The 19176-nt window shown below is 40.8% G+C and overlaps 1 protein-coding gene across 1 annotated transcript in view; it reads right to left on the reverse strand.

Annotated features, from left to right (window-relative positions):
* Positions 1 to 19176, reverse strand: part of tmeff2a (transmembrane protein with EGF-like and two follistatin-like domains 2a) — a 196949-nt gene that overhangs the window by 12769 nt on the left and 165004 nt on the right. The window contains exons 5-8 of the mRNA XM_014163911.3: positions 13514 to 13610; positions 9518 to 9666; positions 5633 to 5692; positions 5140 to 5266 (exon numbers count right to left, since the gene is read on the reverse strand). Of these exons, the coding sequence (XP_014019386.1) occupies positions 5140 to 5266; positions 5633 to 5692; positions 9518 to 9666; positions 13514 to 13610 (433 nt within the window). The remainder of the gene's footprint in view (positions 1 to 5139; positions 5267 to 5632; positions 5693 to 9517; positions 9667 to 13513; positions 13611 to 19176) is intronic.

Genomic DNA, 19176 nt, shown 5'->3' on the forward strand with positions numbered 1-19176 from the left:
GCGGTAATTAGTAATATAACGTAATACTGTTCCAATTTGTGTAATAATATTACAGTTACTGATCAAAGATAGGGCATCGTTACTTCGTTACTTTTGTTATCATTCCCTTCCTATTACAGATTCAAAAGAAATTTGTCCTGAGTCTGACGTCCTCTCACCAAGTTCCTGTTTACGCACGCACTACTACTAACTGCTTTAGTAAGGGAGATGAAAAATATCAGAAGCGTCTAAAACATTGAGTTTCTCAGCGTGGAGGTAGTAGTAGTTAAATAAAGGTTAAATAAAAAATGTAATAAAAAGTACTCCCATTACTTTGATTTGGTAGGAGAACAAAATGACGAGAATAACTGTAAAATGTAAGCTGTGTCCAGGCAAGAAACACCTCTCCACTGCTAGAAATACAAATTCCAATCACTTGAAGCACCTGCAAAAGCAACATGTCAACACAAAACTCATAGAAAAAGAGCCCCGAGGCCTGACTACTGCTGCTAAAGATGACTGTAGGCCTACCTCATCGAAAAACAACCTAGGCTACATTTTAATCATTCAGGAAGACAGCCTGTAACCCAGGGAAAGCTGAACAAGCTTGTAGCTGGGTATGTAGTGGAGGAAACGCTGCCCTTATCCACAGTAATGTAATGTAACGTTGACATTGTTTACATTGGGTGAGGACGCACAACATTTTGGGATGTAACGCAAAAGTAATATAACGAATAGTATATCTAATTACAAGTAAATAAAGAAGTTGAAAGAAGTAACGAGTAATAGGTATTGTAGAACAGGTTGATTGCATCCTGGATGCTGATTGGTTGATAGAAGGGAGTTTATTTATTTTTATTTAACCTTTATTTTATCAGGGAATCATACTGAGACCAAGGCCTCTTTCACAGGTGAACCTTGAATTACATAAATGACAGAAAATACACACATCAATATGAATACAAAATACAAGCTTTGCAGGCGCCCGGCCCGCCACAAGGAGTCGCTAGAGAGCATTGAGCCAAGTAAAGCCCCCCCGGCCAAACCCTCACCTAAGACACGTGGCCAATTGTGTGCTGCCCTATGGGTCTCCTGGTCACGGCCGGTTGTGACACAGCCTGGGTTCGAACCCCAGGCTTTCAATATGCTTTTTAAAAGACTGCTTTTCATCTATTCAGATGCCCAAATATTTGTCAGCAGGGACACAATCAATATGGACACCAACCAAAGAACATAATTAAATCATCAGTTATTTTTATGCACTCTCGAGAACAAAATATACTTAGTTTTACCTGTATTCAATACAAATTTCAGGTCAATAAAGTTTTTCTGTAATACAATGAAGGTAACTGTGGCGCAGCATACACAACAGTACCTGGCATATAAGTGCAGGTTACAGTTTTTTACAGACAAGTCGATTTGTCATTGTAAACAGTAAAAAGTACAGGACCCAAAATCGACCCCTGCAGGACACCTTTCGTAATATCCAGGAAACATGATTTAACAACATCAGTACATACACATTGAGTTCTATCTGTCAAGTAATTTTTCAACCATTTACATGCAGCCTAGACCAATTGAGGAAAGGCTCTGAATTAGCAATGAGTGATCAACAGTATCAAATGTCTTTGACAGGTCAATGAAGAGGGCAGCACAATGTTGCCTTTTATCCATACAGTTAACCACATCATTTATAACTAGGAATGCAGCAGTGAGTGCTATGACCTGGACTAAAACCAGACTGATGTATATTTAGAGTACATACATAGGGCCACCACCTTTGTCAAGGGGGAGTACATGGGCCGAGTACCAGATGTAACTGTAAAAAAATGTGTATTAATGATTCAGCAGTCAGGGGGGCAGAAAGCTGCAGCAAAAATGGATAAAGCATATCAGCCCCAGTGGATTTGTTTTACATCAAGGCATCTAGCACATCACAGATAGTAAATTGTTAATATTAAAACAAAGATTCACTAGAAGTTGACGGGTTAACCGTCGAGTCAGCTAGAGGCTGGCAGAGGGAAGAGCAGTCAATTGACTAACCAGGGTCAATTAAACCACTGTTTTCCTCAAATAAAAAGCCTGCCGAGATAAAATGATGATTAAAAGCATCACTTATTCCATTCTTCTCAGTTATGATGCCAGAGTCAGACAGAACTTGCTTAGCCAGGGAAGAAGAGGAATTTGTACGCTTCACTGCATTTACTGTTTTAAAACATTTGGAAGGATCACCAGCAGAGTCATAGATAGAGCTTAAAAATTTGCTTGATTTAGCTTTCTTAATCGAGATAGTACATCTGTTTCTCAATTGTCCGAAAGATTGCCAGTCCACTACAGTCAGTTTTCCTTGCTTTGGCCCAGGCCTGATTTCTCATCTGAATGAGCTCAGATAGCTCAAAAGAAAACCAAGGGTTAGATCTATCTTTGTCTCTGAATTGTTTAAAAGGAGCGTGTTTATCTGCCAGAGAAATATATATGGAGGAGAAATGTTCTAGAGCCAACTCAGGGTCAGGAATACAGGAGATAGTGGCTAAATCAGAGTCGAACATGTCATGTAAAAACCCTTGAGAAGAAAGCTTTTTAAAATGTCTCTTCTTAACTTAATTAAACAAGGATTAGTATTTTGCTGTTTCCTATCTCTAATACATACTATGGGACAGTGATCACTGAGATATATGCAAACACTCCACTAGACAAATATTGATGAGGGTTATTAGCAGTGGTGTAAAATAATTACGTACAAATACTTTAACCCTCCTGTTGTGGTCGTTTCATGTTTTTTAATTCTGTGTTCCCGGTCCAAAATGACCACCCCATTATAGCTGATTATAAATCCATAATAATACATATATTATCACCTAATGTTGTGTTAGATATTTTTATCAACTTAAGTTCTTATGAACATTACAAGTTTTGAACTTCTATTTGCTATTTATGGCCTGTAGGCCTCATTGACCTGAGCTCATACAACTCGTCTTTGAGTAAAAAGAAAGCATAATGTATGGATTATTTTGACTATAACAAATACTCAGATGAAACATATTGTGTTATTTATCACAGACTACTTTGTGTCAAAGTTTAACAAGGACTCTCCTCACCAGTGTCATGATCAAAGATATGATCAAGAGCCTCACATACAGTATATCGTTTGGTCATTGTGCTGCCACAGAATGAATTGTGAGCAAGGCCTTAAAAAAGCTTTATATACCAGAGCTGCGAGAAAAATTCTACATATTATTGAAACAATGTTGCGATTGTTTGTGAGAATGCCAACAGGTGTGGTTCTATTGGTGAAAGGTTCCTGTGGGGGTTGCTGTGGGGGTTGCCATAGAAGCCAAGAAGGGGAGTGAGGTGTGTGTGTGTGTGTGTGTGTGTGTGTGTGTGTGTGTGTGTGTGTGTGTGTGTGTGTGTGTGTGTGCTCAAACACACATGCATGTGGGGATCTGGGAGAGGAAGTGTGTCCATCTGATGAACGGGCATGTGCCTGAACTCAATTTTATACACTAATTGTAGTCTCACCCATTCATTTCTAATGACCGGTAATTTTGTACACAGGTGTACAAAAGTTAAATAAAACACCCAAAATGTAATGAAAATCATCAAAATGTATTTTGTGTGTTCAGAAGCCCTGTGTGGACAAAGTCATGGAACCTTATGACAATCAGATTAAAATAACTACATTTTTCAGAGAGAAAACGTTCAATTCGTCCAATTCGACCAGAACACAGCAGGAGGGTGAAAGTACTACTTAAGTGAGGACAACTCTGAGCACAAAAAAGGTGTTAAACACTCGGATATAGCACCAATAGCATCAACCGTGGCAGCAGAGGGGCGGTAAATCCCAGTAACAAATACATGTTTATTCTGGTTTATGGACACATCTACAACCAGGAGCTCAAATTTCTTGGGAACAGAAATATTTAAAGTTTGGGACGCCATGAAATTATATTTTACATACCGTAAATTCCGGACTATAAGCTGCAACTTTTTTCCCACGCTTTGAACCTCGCGGCTTAAACAATGACGCGGCTAATATATGGATTTTTCCCGCTTTCAATTTTTTTTTTCCAAAAAAACACATTCTGTTTTTTCAGTTTTTTGCCGGCATGAAGCTTTCATTAGACCAATGAAATTGCTGAACGGGTTAAGGTCAAACAGTGACGAGAGCGACAATGAAAACGATCCAATATCGGATGAAGCAATTCTGAGGCTATTCAACTCCGACACCGAAGGAGATGACTTCAGTGGTTTCAGTGCACAGGAGGAGGAAGATAGTGACCAATTACTTTCTTGGTAGGCTACTGTTTATTGCTATTTTTTGATTTTTGTTACAAGCCGTGTTTTGTTAAAGCCTATTTATTTTTGTTACAAGCCGTGCTTCATTAAAGCCTATTTATTTTTGTTACAAGCCATGTTTCGTTAAAGCCTATTTATTTTTGTTACAAGCCGTGTTTCGTTAAAGCCTGTGTAAAGTTCATTTGTTTCATTGTACCGGTAGGCACCTGTGGCTTATAGACATGTGTGGCTTATTTATGTTCAAAATAAAATACAAAAATGTAATTCAGTGGGTGCGGCTTATATTCAGGTGCGCTCAATAGTCCGGAAATTACGGTATATGGCCACTCCTCCGCCTTTCTGTAATCTGTCACATCTAACTACATTATAATAATTTACTTCAATGTCTTTATCAGATACAGGACCATTTAACCATGTTTCCCGGGGGACCAGAATGTCAGGACACAAGTTCTGTACCCAAATATCAATTGTGTCCATTTTTTAAATCATACTTCGCACATTTAGGTACATTAGCCCAAGCCCCCTACGAGATTTTAAATCAGGTATTCACGATAATCCCTGCAAACTGCCATGATGACATAATGCCATAATTCCATTTCAACAAATGTACTCACTAAATTAATGTTTTCAATGAAAACATGTTGTTAATCTTTTCTAATATGTTGGCAACCATTTAAAAAAAAGCTTAGCCTTGGGCCTAAGATCAGCCCTAAGTAGGGAGTTATCACACGATAATCTCCGGGTTCTCATGCCTTATTGCTTAAATATCTAACTTTTTTTGAGTAACGACTCCAACACTGGTCACTATGTACTGGTATGTGTGTCCACACATATGCGTCCGTGTGTAGGCCTGTGTGTGCATACCTGCAGGACGGCACAGACAGTATGTTGGGATATTCACACTCTCCGTGGACACAGTAGTTCTTGTAGTGCTCAGGACAGGGGATGTACAAGCCTATGGCCACCTCTCCTCTCTGGTCCGGCTTCTCTTCTACACACACACAAACGCACACAGCACAGAGCACAGAAGAACTGAAGGTTAGGGATAAAAATGATAGGATTGAAAGGGTAAAGGTGAGTGTCAGTAATTTAGTATAATAGCGTAACTGCTGTTCATCCGATTAAAAGCTGTGTAAATTACATTTATCCACCACTGACATCCCTGATGCTAATAGTCGGCATGTTATTCAATTTGGCCTGCATCCCAAATGGCACCTTTTTCCCTATATAATGCATTACTTTGACCAGAGTGATATTTGCCCTTGTCAAAAGTGCCATTTGGGACACACAATAAACTGTCTGCCATTGTTCACGTCTTTCATGGATTTGACACACACACACACACTTTACCACCTACCTGAGTAATCTTTCCTGGCATAGTGTTCGTCTCCGGCTTTGGTCCCTGTCATGATGTCACCTGAGAAGGCACAATCATAATACAGTCTAAGTAGGATTGCTGATCTAGGATCAGGTCCCTGCTGTCTATTTTTATTCATTGTGATCTAACAGGCCAGACTGATCCTAGTTCAGCACTCTGTGAGTCTTGCTATGGACAAAATTACAGGTCAAAACACAAAACTGACCTTGAACCAGTAGCTAGGGTAGGACAGTACCTCACTTAGGAATTAAATTATCTCATCTTTGAGAGTATCATGTGGATTACAATATTTAGGACAACGTTTAAGGATTAAAAGACAAATTATTATAATAATAAATATCCTCTGAGCACTCTATTAAACAAAATAAAAGGAATAACAAACAATTATAAGATAACAAAACATTTATTTATAGTATATATGTTATAGGGATCATGATTTATCTTATTCAAATGATCCAAACCATTTAATGGTCAGTTGATTATTGCAATACAAACTTCAATACAATATAATTATACCTTTATTGATCCATTTGATGGGTTTCATTCCAAAATGCAATATTTGCAATTTGGAAATGTTGGTGAATTGACATTGATTAAAGACACATCTTGTGAAAGTGATAGAGCTATTATTTTTTCATCTTACGATTACTTGAAATATACTAAATGACCAAAAAGTATGTGAACACCTGCTTGTCGAACATCTCATTCCAAAACCTGAGCATTGATATGGAGTTGGTCCCGCCATTGCTGCTATAACAGCCTCCACTCTTCTAGGAAGGCTTGCCACTAGATGTTGAAACATTGCTTGGACTTGCTTCCATTCAGGCATAAGAGCATTAGTGAGGTCGGGCACTGATGTTGGGCGATTAGGCCTGGCTCGCAGTCGGTCTTCCAATTCATCCCAAAGGAGTTTGGTGGGGTTGAGGTCAGGGCTCTGTGCAGGCCAGTCAAGTTCTTCCACACCAATCTAGACAAACCATTTTTGTATGGACCTCATTTTGTACACTGAAGCATTGTCATGCTGAAACAGGAAAGGGCCTTCCCCAAAATGTTGCCACAAAGTTGGAAGCACAGAATTGTCTAGAATGTTATTGTATGCTGTAATGTTAAGATTTCCCTTCACTGGAACTAAGGGGCTTAGCCCGAACCATGAAAAAAAGCCCCAGACCATTATTCCTCCACCACCAAACTTTACAGTTGGCACTATGCCTTAGGGCAGGTAGCGTTCTCCTGGCATCCGCCAAATGCAGATTCGTCCGTTGGACTGCTAGATGGTGAAGCGTGATTCATCACTCCAGAGAACGCATTTCGACTGCTCCAGAGTCCAATGTCTTTACACTACTACATCCGACACTTGGCATTGCGCATGGTGATCTTAGGCTTGTGTGCAGCTGTTCGGCCATGGAAACCCATTTCATGAAGCTCCTGACGCACAGTTCTTGTGCTGACGTTGCTTCCAGAGGCAGTTTGGAACTCGGTAGCGAGTGTTGCAACCGAGGACTGATGATTTTTAAGCGCTACGAGCTTCAGCACTCGGTGGTCCCGTTCTGTGAGCATGTGTGGCCTACCACTTCGTGGCTGAGCCGTTGTTGCTCCTAGATGTTTCCACTTCACAATAACAGCTCTTAAAGTTGACCGGGACAGCTGTAGCAGGGCAGATTTTTACGAACTGACTTTTTAGAAAGATGGCATCCTATGACAGTGCCACTTTGAAAGTCACTGAGTTCTTCAGTAAGGCTTTTTTAAAACCTTTATTTAACTAGGCAAGTCAGTTATGAACAAATTCTTATTTACAACCCATTCTACTGCCAATGTTTGTCTATGGCGATTGCATGGCTGTGTGCTCGATTTTATACACCTGTCAGCAACGGTTCTGGCTGAAATAGCCAAATCCACTCATTTGAAGGGGTGCCAACATACTTTTGTATATACAGTGTATATTGCAAAGTCATTTTATTTTAGAGAGACAAATAATCATGTTTTGTGACAAAACGCTATACAGTATATTCACCCCAAACAACAGAAACCCAATAGAAAAAGTATCCCAATTGTGTTTTAAACAGTAACGCTACATGCAATTAAGTATCAATACATAAATAAATAAATATAAAAATAATCTATTAGTTTCAACTATATTGTGCAAATATCACATAGACAATTTATTGTATCCAGAGGGTGAACAGTGTATACAATGTGGGTTTTATTTTTGGGACATTTAACATTTAAAGACATGCTCCGGAACTTTGGCGTCTACTAAGTCTTTTTTTTAAACTCATTTTGGGCTGGATGTGTCAATGTGTAGTTCATACATGCATAATCTATGAGCAGAATTACTGTTTTACCTCAATTAGACACGAAATCCCTAGTTTGAAAGCGATTGTTTTCCTGGAAGCTATGCTCTGCCATTTTCCCTACATTTTCCCCCATGTGGGCCAGTTCCCTAGCAATTCGATTTCCAGCCAATGAGCTTCAGCCCCTCGCCATTTGCGTGACAGCTAGCAAGATGCACACACAGCAGAGCGAGAGAGACAGAGAGCAATGAGGTGGTGCACATATCTGCACATATGGGACGTAGTAGGCAATGTTCATGGGCCACTTTTGGCTTGTGAGTGCTACTTTCATAACTACTGGCTAAAAGGTATACAACATTACCGGAGAATGTCTTGAAGCAACTTTTGAAACATTTTATGGTGGTTTTACAGATTTTTTCGATAGGTTAAATCAAGGGAAGATTTTTGAGTTTGACTATATACACGTTAGGGAAGGATATAACGTACAATAAGGGCATTGAAAGTCTGTCACAATTAATTTCCCGGCCAAGGATGGATTGATTCTCATTGTCGTAGTGACACAGCCCACTGTTTGCAGCCTCCCTATGTTTGCAGGCAGTAGCCTATTAAGGTAGCCTATTAATGTTACATTATTTGGGAAAACATTTAGAGAAACTAACTTATGACTGAACAGACAAATATAATGGAAATTATTTGCTAAATGACTCAAAAACCATATAGGACGTTCCATCCATCTGGACAGTAAATATAGCCAGCCATATATTTAGAATTTTGAATATTGTTGTAGATCTAGATATTCAGTTACATAGTATTTTTTTAATATTCCCCATGTATATGAATGTTTAAGTGCCATGTAAATGGATCACAATGTTCATTCTGTTAATCAGAGCTATCATGGCTGCCATTGAATGTTGTAGTGTCATGTTAATGCATCAATATGTAGAAGCCTCAAAAAGTATGAGAACAGCCATAACTCATAGACATAGAATAGGACCCATGAGCCTTCATTTCAGATGAAAAAATGCAAATGTAAAAAATATGGAATCAAACCCTTCATTTGCAATGAAAATCTAACAAATGTTGCTGTCACAGAACCCAACCACAGTGCCCATGCTTCATTATATGAATTGCTGGGCTCCATTTGCTGGGCTCCACATTTATGCTTGGTGAATAGGTTGGGTTCTAAGACATAATGATGGTGTTTTGTTGATGTGGTTGTGTGGTATTGCTTTGCACTGGATCAATTGTTGGACAAAAGAAAATTACAAAGGCCCCAATTGCTGATAAAGAATATTAACATTGTATTCAAGGACAGGCATGTTTCCACGTCAATATTCTGCAAGAGGAGGTTTTGATGGTTGTAAGGAGTTTGAAACTTCCAATATAGCACACATTTTATATTTGCAATTGATTGGTCTCCTAAATTACCAAATATTAATGTAATTTAAAATTAATTTAATATTAATGGGGCATATATTACTAAATATTAACGTAGAAAGAGGAGAAGGGAGAAGAAGAAGCAGAAGAAAGAGATACAGAAATACGTTTCGTATACCGTAGTAGCATATCTCACCTTGACAGTGGCCCAGGTATTTGACCTCGATCCGCTCCTGCTTCTGACATGACTCCTCCTTCACCTGGCAGGGGTTGTCATAGGAATGGCCATCCGAGGCGCAAACCGGGTTGAAGCTGATGTGGGAGCAGTCGATGTTACACACGCACCTGTCGCAAAGGATGGTGGAACACATCAGTAGTGGTCACACCAAAAAAAGAATAGAGTGATGGAGAACTGGAGTTCTTCAGGATTTGTCATTCAGTGAATCAGCGCCTGTGTCGAGTGTAGTCTATTGTGTTTCTTTTATCACATGTATGTGTGTCAGAGGGAGTGTTTGTGTGTGTGGGTGGGTGGGTGTATGTGTGTAGGTGTTTGTGTTTTTACTTTATGTGCACGATTCAACTTGTTTCTTTGTGGTGGATACTGCCTGTTCTGTTAACCATTTAGTCCATGAATTTCACTTTATATCTCAGTCGGAAAGTCTCTATGTGCATCTGAGCGTGTAGTGGGTGTGTGTATGTGGGTACGCACAGTACCAGTCTAAAGTTTGAACACACCTACTCATTCCAGGGTTTTTCTTTATTTTTACTATTTTCTACATTGTAGAATAATAGTCAAGACATCAAAACTATTAAATAACACATATGGAATTCTTGAGAGAATGCCAAGAGTGTGCAAAGCTGTTATCAAGGCAAAGGGTGGCTACTTTGAAGAATCTAAAATATAAATATAAACATTTCTTTAACACTTTTTTGGTTACTACATGATTCCATATGTGTTCTTTCATAGTTTTCATGTCTTCACTATTATTCTACAGAGTAGAAAATAGTACAAATAAAGAAAAACCCTGGAATGAGTAGGTGTGTTCAAACTTTTGACTGGTACTGTATGTATGTACGTGAATGTGTATATGTGCATAACTGACTGACTTACTGACTGTCTAACTGACTGTGTGTGCGGTCTTCATTGAAACGACAGTGTGTGAGAATGTGCGTGCATGAGTTAGCTTGTGTGTGTGTGTGTGACCCAAAGCGCTCAGTGAGCATGTTCAGCAGAAATTACACCAAAATTGCAGTCCCTAGACAGTTCTTGCTGAGTAGCTCTGAACGTTAGACACTGTAATTATAAATCTGTCATTATACTCTGCTCCTTTTTTATTTTCCCCTGGCCCAGAGCTGTCTATGAGGAAAGCACTGGCCTTGCTTCATACCCGCTCTCTGCCCAATTTGCATACTGCAAACACACACATTATCACACACACACAAACACTCTCGTACATAGAAATATAAATGTACATACTGTGAAATGGTATGCATGACCTATACGCACACACACACTCGCACTCACAAACAAACAAATAACACATACACAATCCCCCACCTGTTATTACCACATATACATGAATGCACATACAAAGACCCAGAAGTGACAATGCTTTCAGAGGCTTGCCATCCCGAGTGGCCATCTGTGGCGGTCATCAAGGATAATGTCTGTAGGCCATGCATTTTTAATAGAGCTTCTCACTTTCTCCACAATAGGCACTACCACTGCAATACTGCACTGCGTCAGCACATCCTCACACACACACACACACACACACACACACACACACACACACACACACACACACACACACACACACACACACACACACACACACACACACACACACACACACACACACACACACACACACATACACACACACCCACGCATGGGCGCACATTCTCTGGCCTACATATGCACACACACATAATATACAAAGGTGATAAGAATGTCGGTCTGTGTTTGTGTTTTAACCTTGCTTTTGTTGTTGTTAAACATTTCTGTAAGTTTTTACATTTCTTCATGGCTTCTGGAGGACTTATCCTTGGTGGGCTAAAAAAGACCCTAATAAAATAAAATAAAATCACACACACAAACGTACACTGAGTGCACCCCCTTTTGCCCTCAGAACAGCCTCAATTTGTCGGGGCATGGACTCCACAAGGTGTCGAAAGCGTTCCACAGGGATGTCGGCCCATGTTGACTTCAATGCTTCCCTCAGTTGTGTCAAGTTGGCTGGATGTCCTTTGGGTGGTGGACAATTGTTGATACACACGGGAAACTGTTGACTGTGAAAAACCCAGCAGCGTTGTAGTTCTTGACACACTCAACCGGTGCGCCTGGCCTACTACCATACCCCGTTCAAAGGCCCTTAAATATTTTGTCTTGCCAATTCACCCTCTGAACGGCCCACATACACAATCCATGTCTTAATTGTCTCAAGGCTTTAAAAACATTATTTACCTGTATCCTCCCTTTCATCTACACTGATTGAAATGGATTTAACAAGTGATATCAATAAGGGATAAAAGCTTTCACCTGGATTCACCTGGTCAGTCAGTTATGGAAAGAGCAGGTGTTCCTAATGCTTTGTAAACTCTGCGTATATCGAGACGGAGAGAGAGGGAGCAGAGATGAACAATAAGAGCGTGTATTGGTGTGCCTGTGTGTGAGGAGCACTTCTTAGTAGGATGTGTCTTATTGATTTGCACAGTGCCATGTGGTTTACACTCTATCTAAACTCAATGATTGCCTGCAGGCTTCCTGTGTACCTGTCCTCTAACGGCCACTTCCAGTCATGCACACACACATGCACACACATACACACACATGAAAATACACACACAAAAACATGCACATACAAATGCACACGGATACACGAATGCACACACACACGAACGCAGACAGAGGTACGCACACAGGCAGGCACACACTCTATCATAAAAACACACACACAAATATACATTTACATGCACACACAAACACACACACTTGCAAACACACACAGACTTTGATCTTATATGCACGCAAGCAGACACACACCACACAAACACACCTCATCACGTGCATGCACACACAGTCAGTGGCTAGACCACTCGGCACCCTTCCCTAGCCTCTTCCATGTCGTGCAAAACCACAGCTATAAACCCTATTGCTGCCGAATATAACATTGATTTTTTATAATCCCCAGCCTCATATTTCAGAGTAATCCTTCTAAAGGACTGATGGACAGAAAGAGGAAGGGAGGGAAGGAGAGAGAGGGATAGAGAGAGTAGGGGGAGAGAGACAGATAAAGAAAGAGAGAGGGAAATAAAAAGAGAATGATAGTAAGAGACGGAGAGAGAACGATGGGAACAGAGGCAGTGAAGCATGTTTGGGGCACTGAAGTGGGACTGAAGCAGGACACACACACAAACAAACAGATTGGAATGGGGAGTGTGTGTGTGTGTGTGTGTGTGTGTGTGTGTGTGTGTGTGTGTGTGTGTGTGTGTGTGTGTGTGTGTGTGTGTGTGTGTGTGTGTGTGTGTGTGTATGTTGGGGGATAAGGTGTGGGGGCCATTAAGCCTGATAAAGACCTTTTCCACCTTCCCTCTCTTGGTCTGTGGCACTCAGTCCATCCACCCTTTAAAGCCTATCCTCCCATGGGGCTGAAGAAGTCAATGGAGTTGAATTAGGGTTAAAAGAGGTGCACTGATGTGGCACTAAAGTGTTGGAAATGTAAACGGTGTACCATAAGGGAATTAAGGGTTGCATAAATGTGGTAAGACACAAAAATACACTCAGTCATTAATTTGTTCTTTCATTCGTCATTTGCTCATTTGTTTATTCATTTGTTCATTCTTTCATTCATTTAACCCCAATCAATTTGCTTATTGCTGAGTGCTGTGCAGAAATGAGTCGGGTACATGGTTGCTCATGTACTTGTAATGAGGTAGCCCTGCATGCCACTTCAACATCAGGGAAAGGGAATTTCCTCTTGGTTTAATGGTCAAGACATTGATTTCTCCCATGGGAGACCAGGATTCAGACCCCTCCCATGACATTTAGTATGACCCGCCTGGGGATTGAACCCCCAGCCTCCTAACTCAGGGTGGACACTAACTACAAGCCTACTGAGTTGGTACTACTGTTGCTGTTAACTTCCTGAATGAGTTGGCCAGCTGTGCACTAACCCTGAGGTTTACTTACCATACATCCTCAGCGTCCACATCACACTCCGCCCCAAACTGGCATATGTCACAGGTGGACGTCTCCTTCTGCCCAGTCTCTGCCGACCCCTCACCTCCTGAATGAGAGAGAGAGAGAGAGAGAGAGAGAGAGAGAGAGAGATATAAGTCTAACTAATTCATTTATTCGATGTTCTGAATTTGATTCATTCTCGCTGTTATAAAAATATGTCAGCATGCAGCCAGGCAATTCCTCTTGTTTCAGAGCGTGTGTTCACTACATGACAGGAGCAAGTGCACAGATCTCTCATGCACTAAATTATGTCATGTTAGAATGTAAGGATTTTTCTCCGCTGGGAGAGGACTGCAGATATTAGCATGTATGAGCCATACATTGACAAGTCGAGTCCACACAGAAGGTTTAAAGGACATTTGAAGGTCCACATTTGCATCACTTATTTAAAATGGTCAACTGGCCACTCACAACAACATGTGACATAACAATATGGTTATTTAATAAGCATATTAGTGGCCCATGCAGGTTCCATGGTCCAATCCACTAAGCCTTTGGTACCACAACTATCACAGACCCCTATTAGGCCCCTATAGACACCCATATAAACCCTGAGGTTCAATAAGATCCACACTACTTCTGCCAAAAAAAACTGTAAAACCCATTTGGCGAAAATCTCACAAGTCCTCAATCCCACAATGTTACCATGACCCCTAGCAACCGGAGCAAGGCGTCTCAAGTGCCTCTACATCCACCGTATCCAACAATCAGCCCATACTGTCTCTCTGATTCCTACTTTCCCTAACCTCCTTCCTTCCCTCTTTCCCTTCCTCCATCTCTCCCTGTCTCTCTCTCTGTCACCTGAAATCCCTGCTGATCTTTCTGGAGTCTCTCCTTTATTTCATCGTGATGATTTCTTTTCTGCAGTGCGCCGGCGGCTGGAGGGCTTAGCCCCCCACTGGTGCATAGCCACGACTCATCAGTACCGGGCGGGGGAAAAAGCAATCTGCCCAAACTCAAATTGCGTATCCCTCCTCTGAGGATCCCTGGTCCCCTTTCCCTCTTCCATCCCGGCCCTCTATTACTGAGTGCTATTTTTAAAAAGGTAGGGCCCGTGAGGAAGAGAAAGAAGAAGCAGGGAGAGAAGTATCATCTCCCAGTATCACATCCTTCATTTTTCCCCCAACTTGGGTTGTTGGAGTGTGTTCCCTTGTGGTGTTTGGAAATAACTTTTGGACTGGATTATCCTGGTTTATAGTCTAGCTTTCATCTGGTTTAGTGCCTGTTTGACCTGGTTTGTCCTGGTTTGTCCTGGGTTGACCTGGTTAGTCTGTTTTATTGTGTTTATTACATCAAGTTTTGTCCTTGTTTTGGTCTGTTCGCTGTTTGTTTTGTCTACTCTCTTACATACATGTAACTGCCAAAACATTGAAAACACAAGTAAATGAAGGATATAAAGTATCTGCTTCCACACAGGTGTGGTTCCTGGGTTAATTAAGCAATTAACATCCTATCATCCTTAGGGTCATGTATAAAAATGCAGGACAGTTCAATATTGTGGCCATTCATTTAGCTACCATGCTAAGCTCTCATAGGATGACAATGCCGCATTCCACAGGGCATGAGTGGTCACGGAATGGTTTGATGAGCATGAAAACGATGTAAGCCATATACCATTGCTTTCTCAGTCACCAGACCTCAACCCAATTGAATACTTATGGGAGATTCTGGAGCAACGCTTGAGACAGCGTTTTCCACCACCATCAACAAAACACCAAATTATGGAATTTCTCGTGGAAGAATGGTGTCGCATCCCTCCAAGAGTTCCAGACACTTGTAGAATCTGTTTGGTCTGGTTAGTGCTTTGGTTTGTGACCATTTTCTGACTGTTTCGGTGCCTATTTGGCCTGATATTTTCTGGTTTTGTCTGGATAGCACTTTCTCGAGGTTAAGTTTTCTCTGCTTCAGCAATCATTCTTACCATGCACATGCATTTGCCACGAAGTCCTTACACACCAGTAGAAAGGATAGAAAGGTAGAGAAAAACAAGAAAGGAGAAAGTTTCCTTGCAGTGAGAGTTTGAACATTTCTCCCCATTCCTCAATTTTAGTTTGAACCTGTGTCTGTGCCCTCAGGTCTTGGCAGAACATACATACCCACACACCCACCCACCCCTCCTGAATGCTTAAGATGCTCTCTCTTTTCCTGTCTCTGTGAAGACAGAACCCAGTCAGGCGAGAAATGTGTATATTCTGTATTCATGGGACTACTCTATAACTTAGATCTCTCCAGAAGGTAAGGTGAGCCTCAATTATCTTTGTCTGCAAAGCAGTAACAACACAACGATACCAACTGCAACTCAAACCAGAGAAAATATGCAAAAACGTTGTATTCACACTCTATCCCTCGAAAGCAATTTAGACATTTAACTTTATTTCAAAATATATCATACAAATTATACAAAAGTCTGTGTTGTGTTCAAATAAGGGTTCAACAGACTTGAGGTTGACAGTTCAATTATGTTGTTAATTTTCCTATCCAGGTTGAATTGATATGATTGACGGCTACTGATTGGATTAGCATACACAGATGTCTTCTACTTTCTCTGTTCTATAAAACTTTCAATCGTTTTATACTGAAACTGCATTTCAAACTGCATCCTTTGCCTCTCTATACTGTGTCAAACGCTACGTACACTTCACACAAATATTCTCACACACACACACACACACACACACACACACACACACACACACACACACACACACACACACACACACACACACACACACACACACACACACACACACACACACACACACACACACACACACACACACACACACACACACACACACACACCTCTCTCCCCACCCACCCTACATTGTCAGTACAATTATGAAGTGACTTAGAACAACAGGCAGTGCTTTACCCTCTTTCCCTCATTCTCTTTTTCCTCCCAATCCCCACATCCCAGACTACAGTAGATCTGTGTCTTGGTAGCAACATTACACAACATCTCCCCTGTTCCTGTCTACTATCCCAAGTGTCAGAAGACACAAGCAGACAATGACTGTAACAATTAGCCATGTTTGTGCTCTTCACATCTCCCGGTATCGATCGGAAACAGAGGCAGACCAGCCCCCCCACTTGGAACCATTAGTAGGGAGGAGAGTGGAAGATACTACGCAGCACTGGGTTATAGTAATAACACCCCTGCCACACACAATGGCACGCATGTGTGTATGCACACACACTCATATACAAGCACACACGTATACACATGCACACACACACACACACACACACACACACACACACACACACACACACACACACACACACACACACACACACACACACACACACACACACACACACACACACACACACACACACACACACACAAAGAGAGAGAGACATACAATCAATCTTTACAAAGGGGATGACAAAGAGAGAGAGAGAGAGAGAGAGATAAATGACATGCCAGAAAAGACATGTATAGTACAGTTAGATTTTGTTCTCAATAATAGAGCTCCCCACACTGACCAAGAGCCCTCTCTCAAACGAGAGAGAGAGAGAGAGAAAGAGAGAGAGAGAGACCGATGAAGAGAAAAGTCGAGCGAGAGACCGATGAAGAGAGGCAGAGCGCGAGATTTAGTGCACTACAGCACCACCTATCACAGGGATGATGAATGAAGCCCACACACCTCTGAAAAAAACACAGCGGTTCAAGAGCAACCTTGGTTACAAACACAGAGAGAGGGGAAAGGCATACACACTCTCAAACACACACAAAAGGGTGCATCCACAGATGATGAGGACTGTTGCTGGTGTGTGGTCACTAGGACAATGCAGCTTCAGAATGGAGTAAACCATATGGTTCCCTGTTATAACTGGTTGATCTCCATTACATTTCGACTCAGTAGAGCGTGATGATCGTAGTGTCAAAAGACACCATGCTACTTTTAATACTTGAACTGGCAATTAGCCAGTGTGCATAAGCAATGTGCAAGACCTCAATTCAAACAAACCTTCATTGCAGTATGTTTTTCTATTCAATTGATATAGCAGAATATGATCGGCTACTGCAGAAATAGCAAGTAGACTCCTGAAATGTAAATTTTACAAGTTTTCAGGAAAAAGGGATGTTGATATTATAACAGCAAGAACTGTGCTGGGTGAGCCATTCTTTTCTGTGGCAATTCCTTAGTATGGTGCACCACATCAACTCCAGTGTGGCACTGCTGCACTCAACAAGTTCAAAGAATTCAACTTTGAAATGATTTGAATTTAAAAGTTCAACCACTGACACTGTCAAGACATGCTTGATGGAATCTTGCCGTTTGGTGTAGGCTACTTCCAGGTCGAGGTCATTGATAGGGACTACGCAATCATGAACTACATAGAGTAAAGGACTATACACCATCTGAACCATAATCTGTCTGTACTGAGAGACCATCCATTATTAGAAGACTTGTACTGAATTAAACGATTAAAACAATCAATCAAAATGACATTATCAACAGCCGGATGCCCCTAAGCATTGAATCTACGAATCTGATACACAGGTCCCACGTACCAAGGAATAGAGGCAGCAGCCAAACAATCCATAAACATAATGGACATTGATATTGAAAAAGGTGAAAGATGATACCACTGAAGCATAGATTACATTTTTCCATTTATTTTCTTTTTTATTTATTGTTTATAGCACTTTTTACAAAGCCATTTGTCACCAGCAGCCTAACAAAAAGTCCCTGCCTGAATCCCCAAAAGCAAGCCAAGGGCGACAGAAGAAATGACAGGGATGACAAAATGACAAAGAATATGAGACATGGCGATAATGACTGCGATGTAAATAATGATACTATTAAGGGATTTGATGAGAAGCAACGGCAAAACACAAAACTTGCAAATATCCTGCAGGGGAGGATGAGGAAAGTAGAATTTCTATGAAAAAGAACCATCAACCATCTCAAGCTTCAATTTTCATAAAAGGACACATGCATATATTACCTATACTTTGTATACTGTATATTACAGCGACATGTTCAATTGGTTTGTATGCCATTGGTAAAGTATCTAAAAAGGTTGCAAATCATTTCAAAGGTAGAAAACAACAATAAAATAGAGGTTTAAAAACGAAAAGATTAAGGGCAAGTGCAAATGTCTAAATTGGTGATGACATGTTTAAGCTTCGTTGTTTTATTTAATCTGAAACAGTGACAAATATCATACAGCTCTAAACTATGTGTGGCCTTTGAAGATTTCACCATTATATTTATATATAAGGTTATTGAAAATGTGGGTGAGCTATAGGCTTGCCTACACACTATAGTGCAACGGATTGGATGACTGATCGGTCTATCCTAAACCATTAAATGACAAAGAAATCCTTTGAGGGACCCCAGGATCCTAATGTTGACAGTGCTAGATGATTTAATGGGTAATTCTCATGCTTTAGCACGACCCAATCATGTGCTGACACCTATCACTCCACAATGAGGCGTGCTCTGGAATACTGATGAAATGATTAAATATTGTTAGAACAAATACTTTTTCATGGCTTAGTAGACAGTGACACCTTTTACAACAACATTCTACTGTATTTTCACTACATTTTTCAACTGAGGAAATGCAGGGACATTATCACTTTCCCGTACCCAGAA

Source organism: Salmo salar, chromosome 21 (genome assembly GCF_965601325.2).
Source record: "Salmo salar chromosome 21, fSalSal1, whole genome shotgun sequence".
Taxonomy (NCBI): domain Eukaryota; kingdom Metazoa; phylum Chordata; class Actinopteri; order Salmoniformes; family Salmonidae; genus Salmo; species Salmo salar.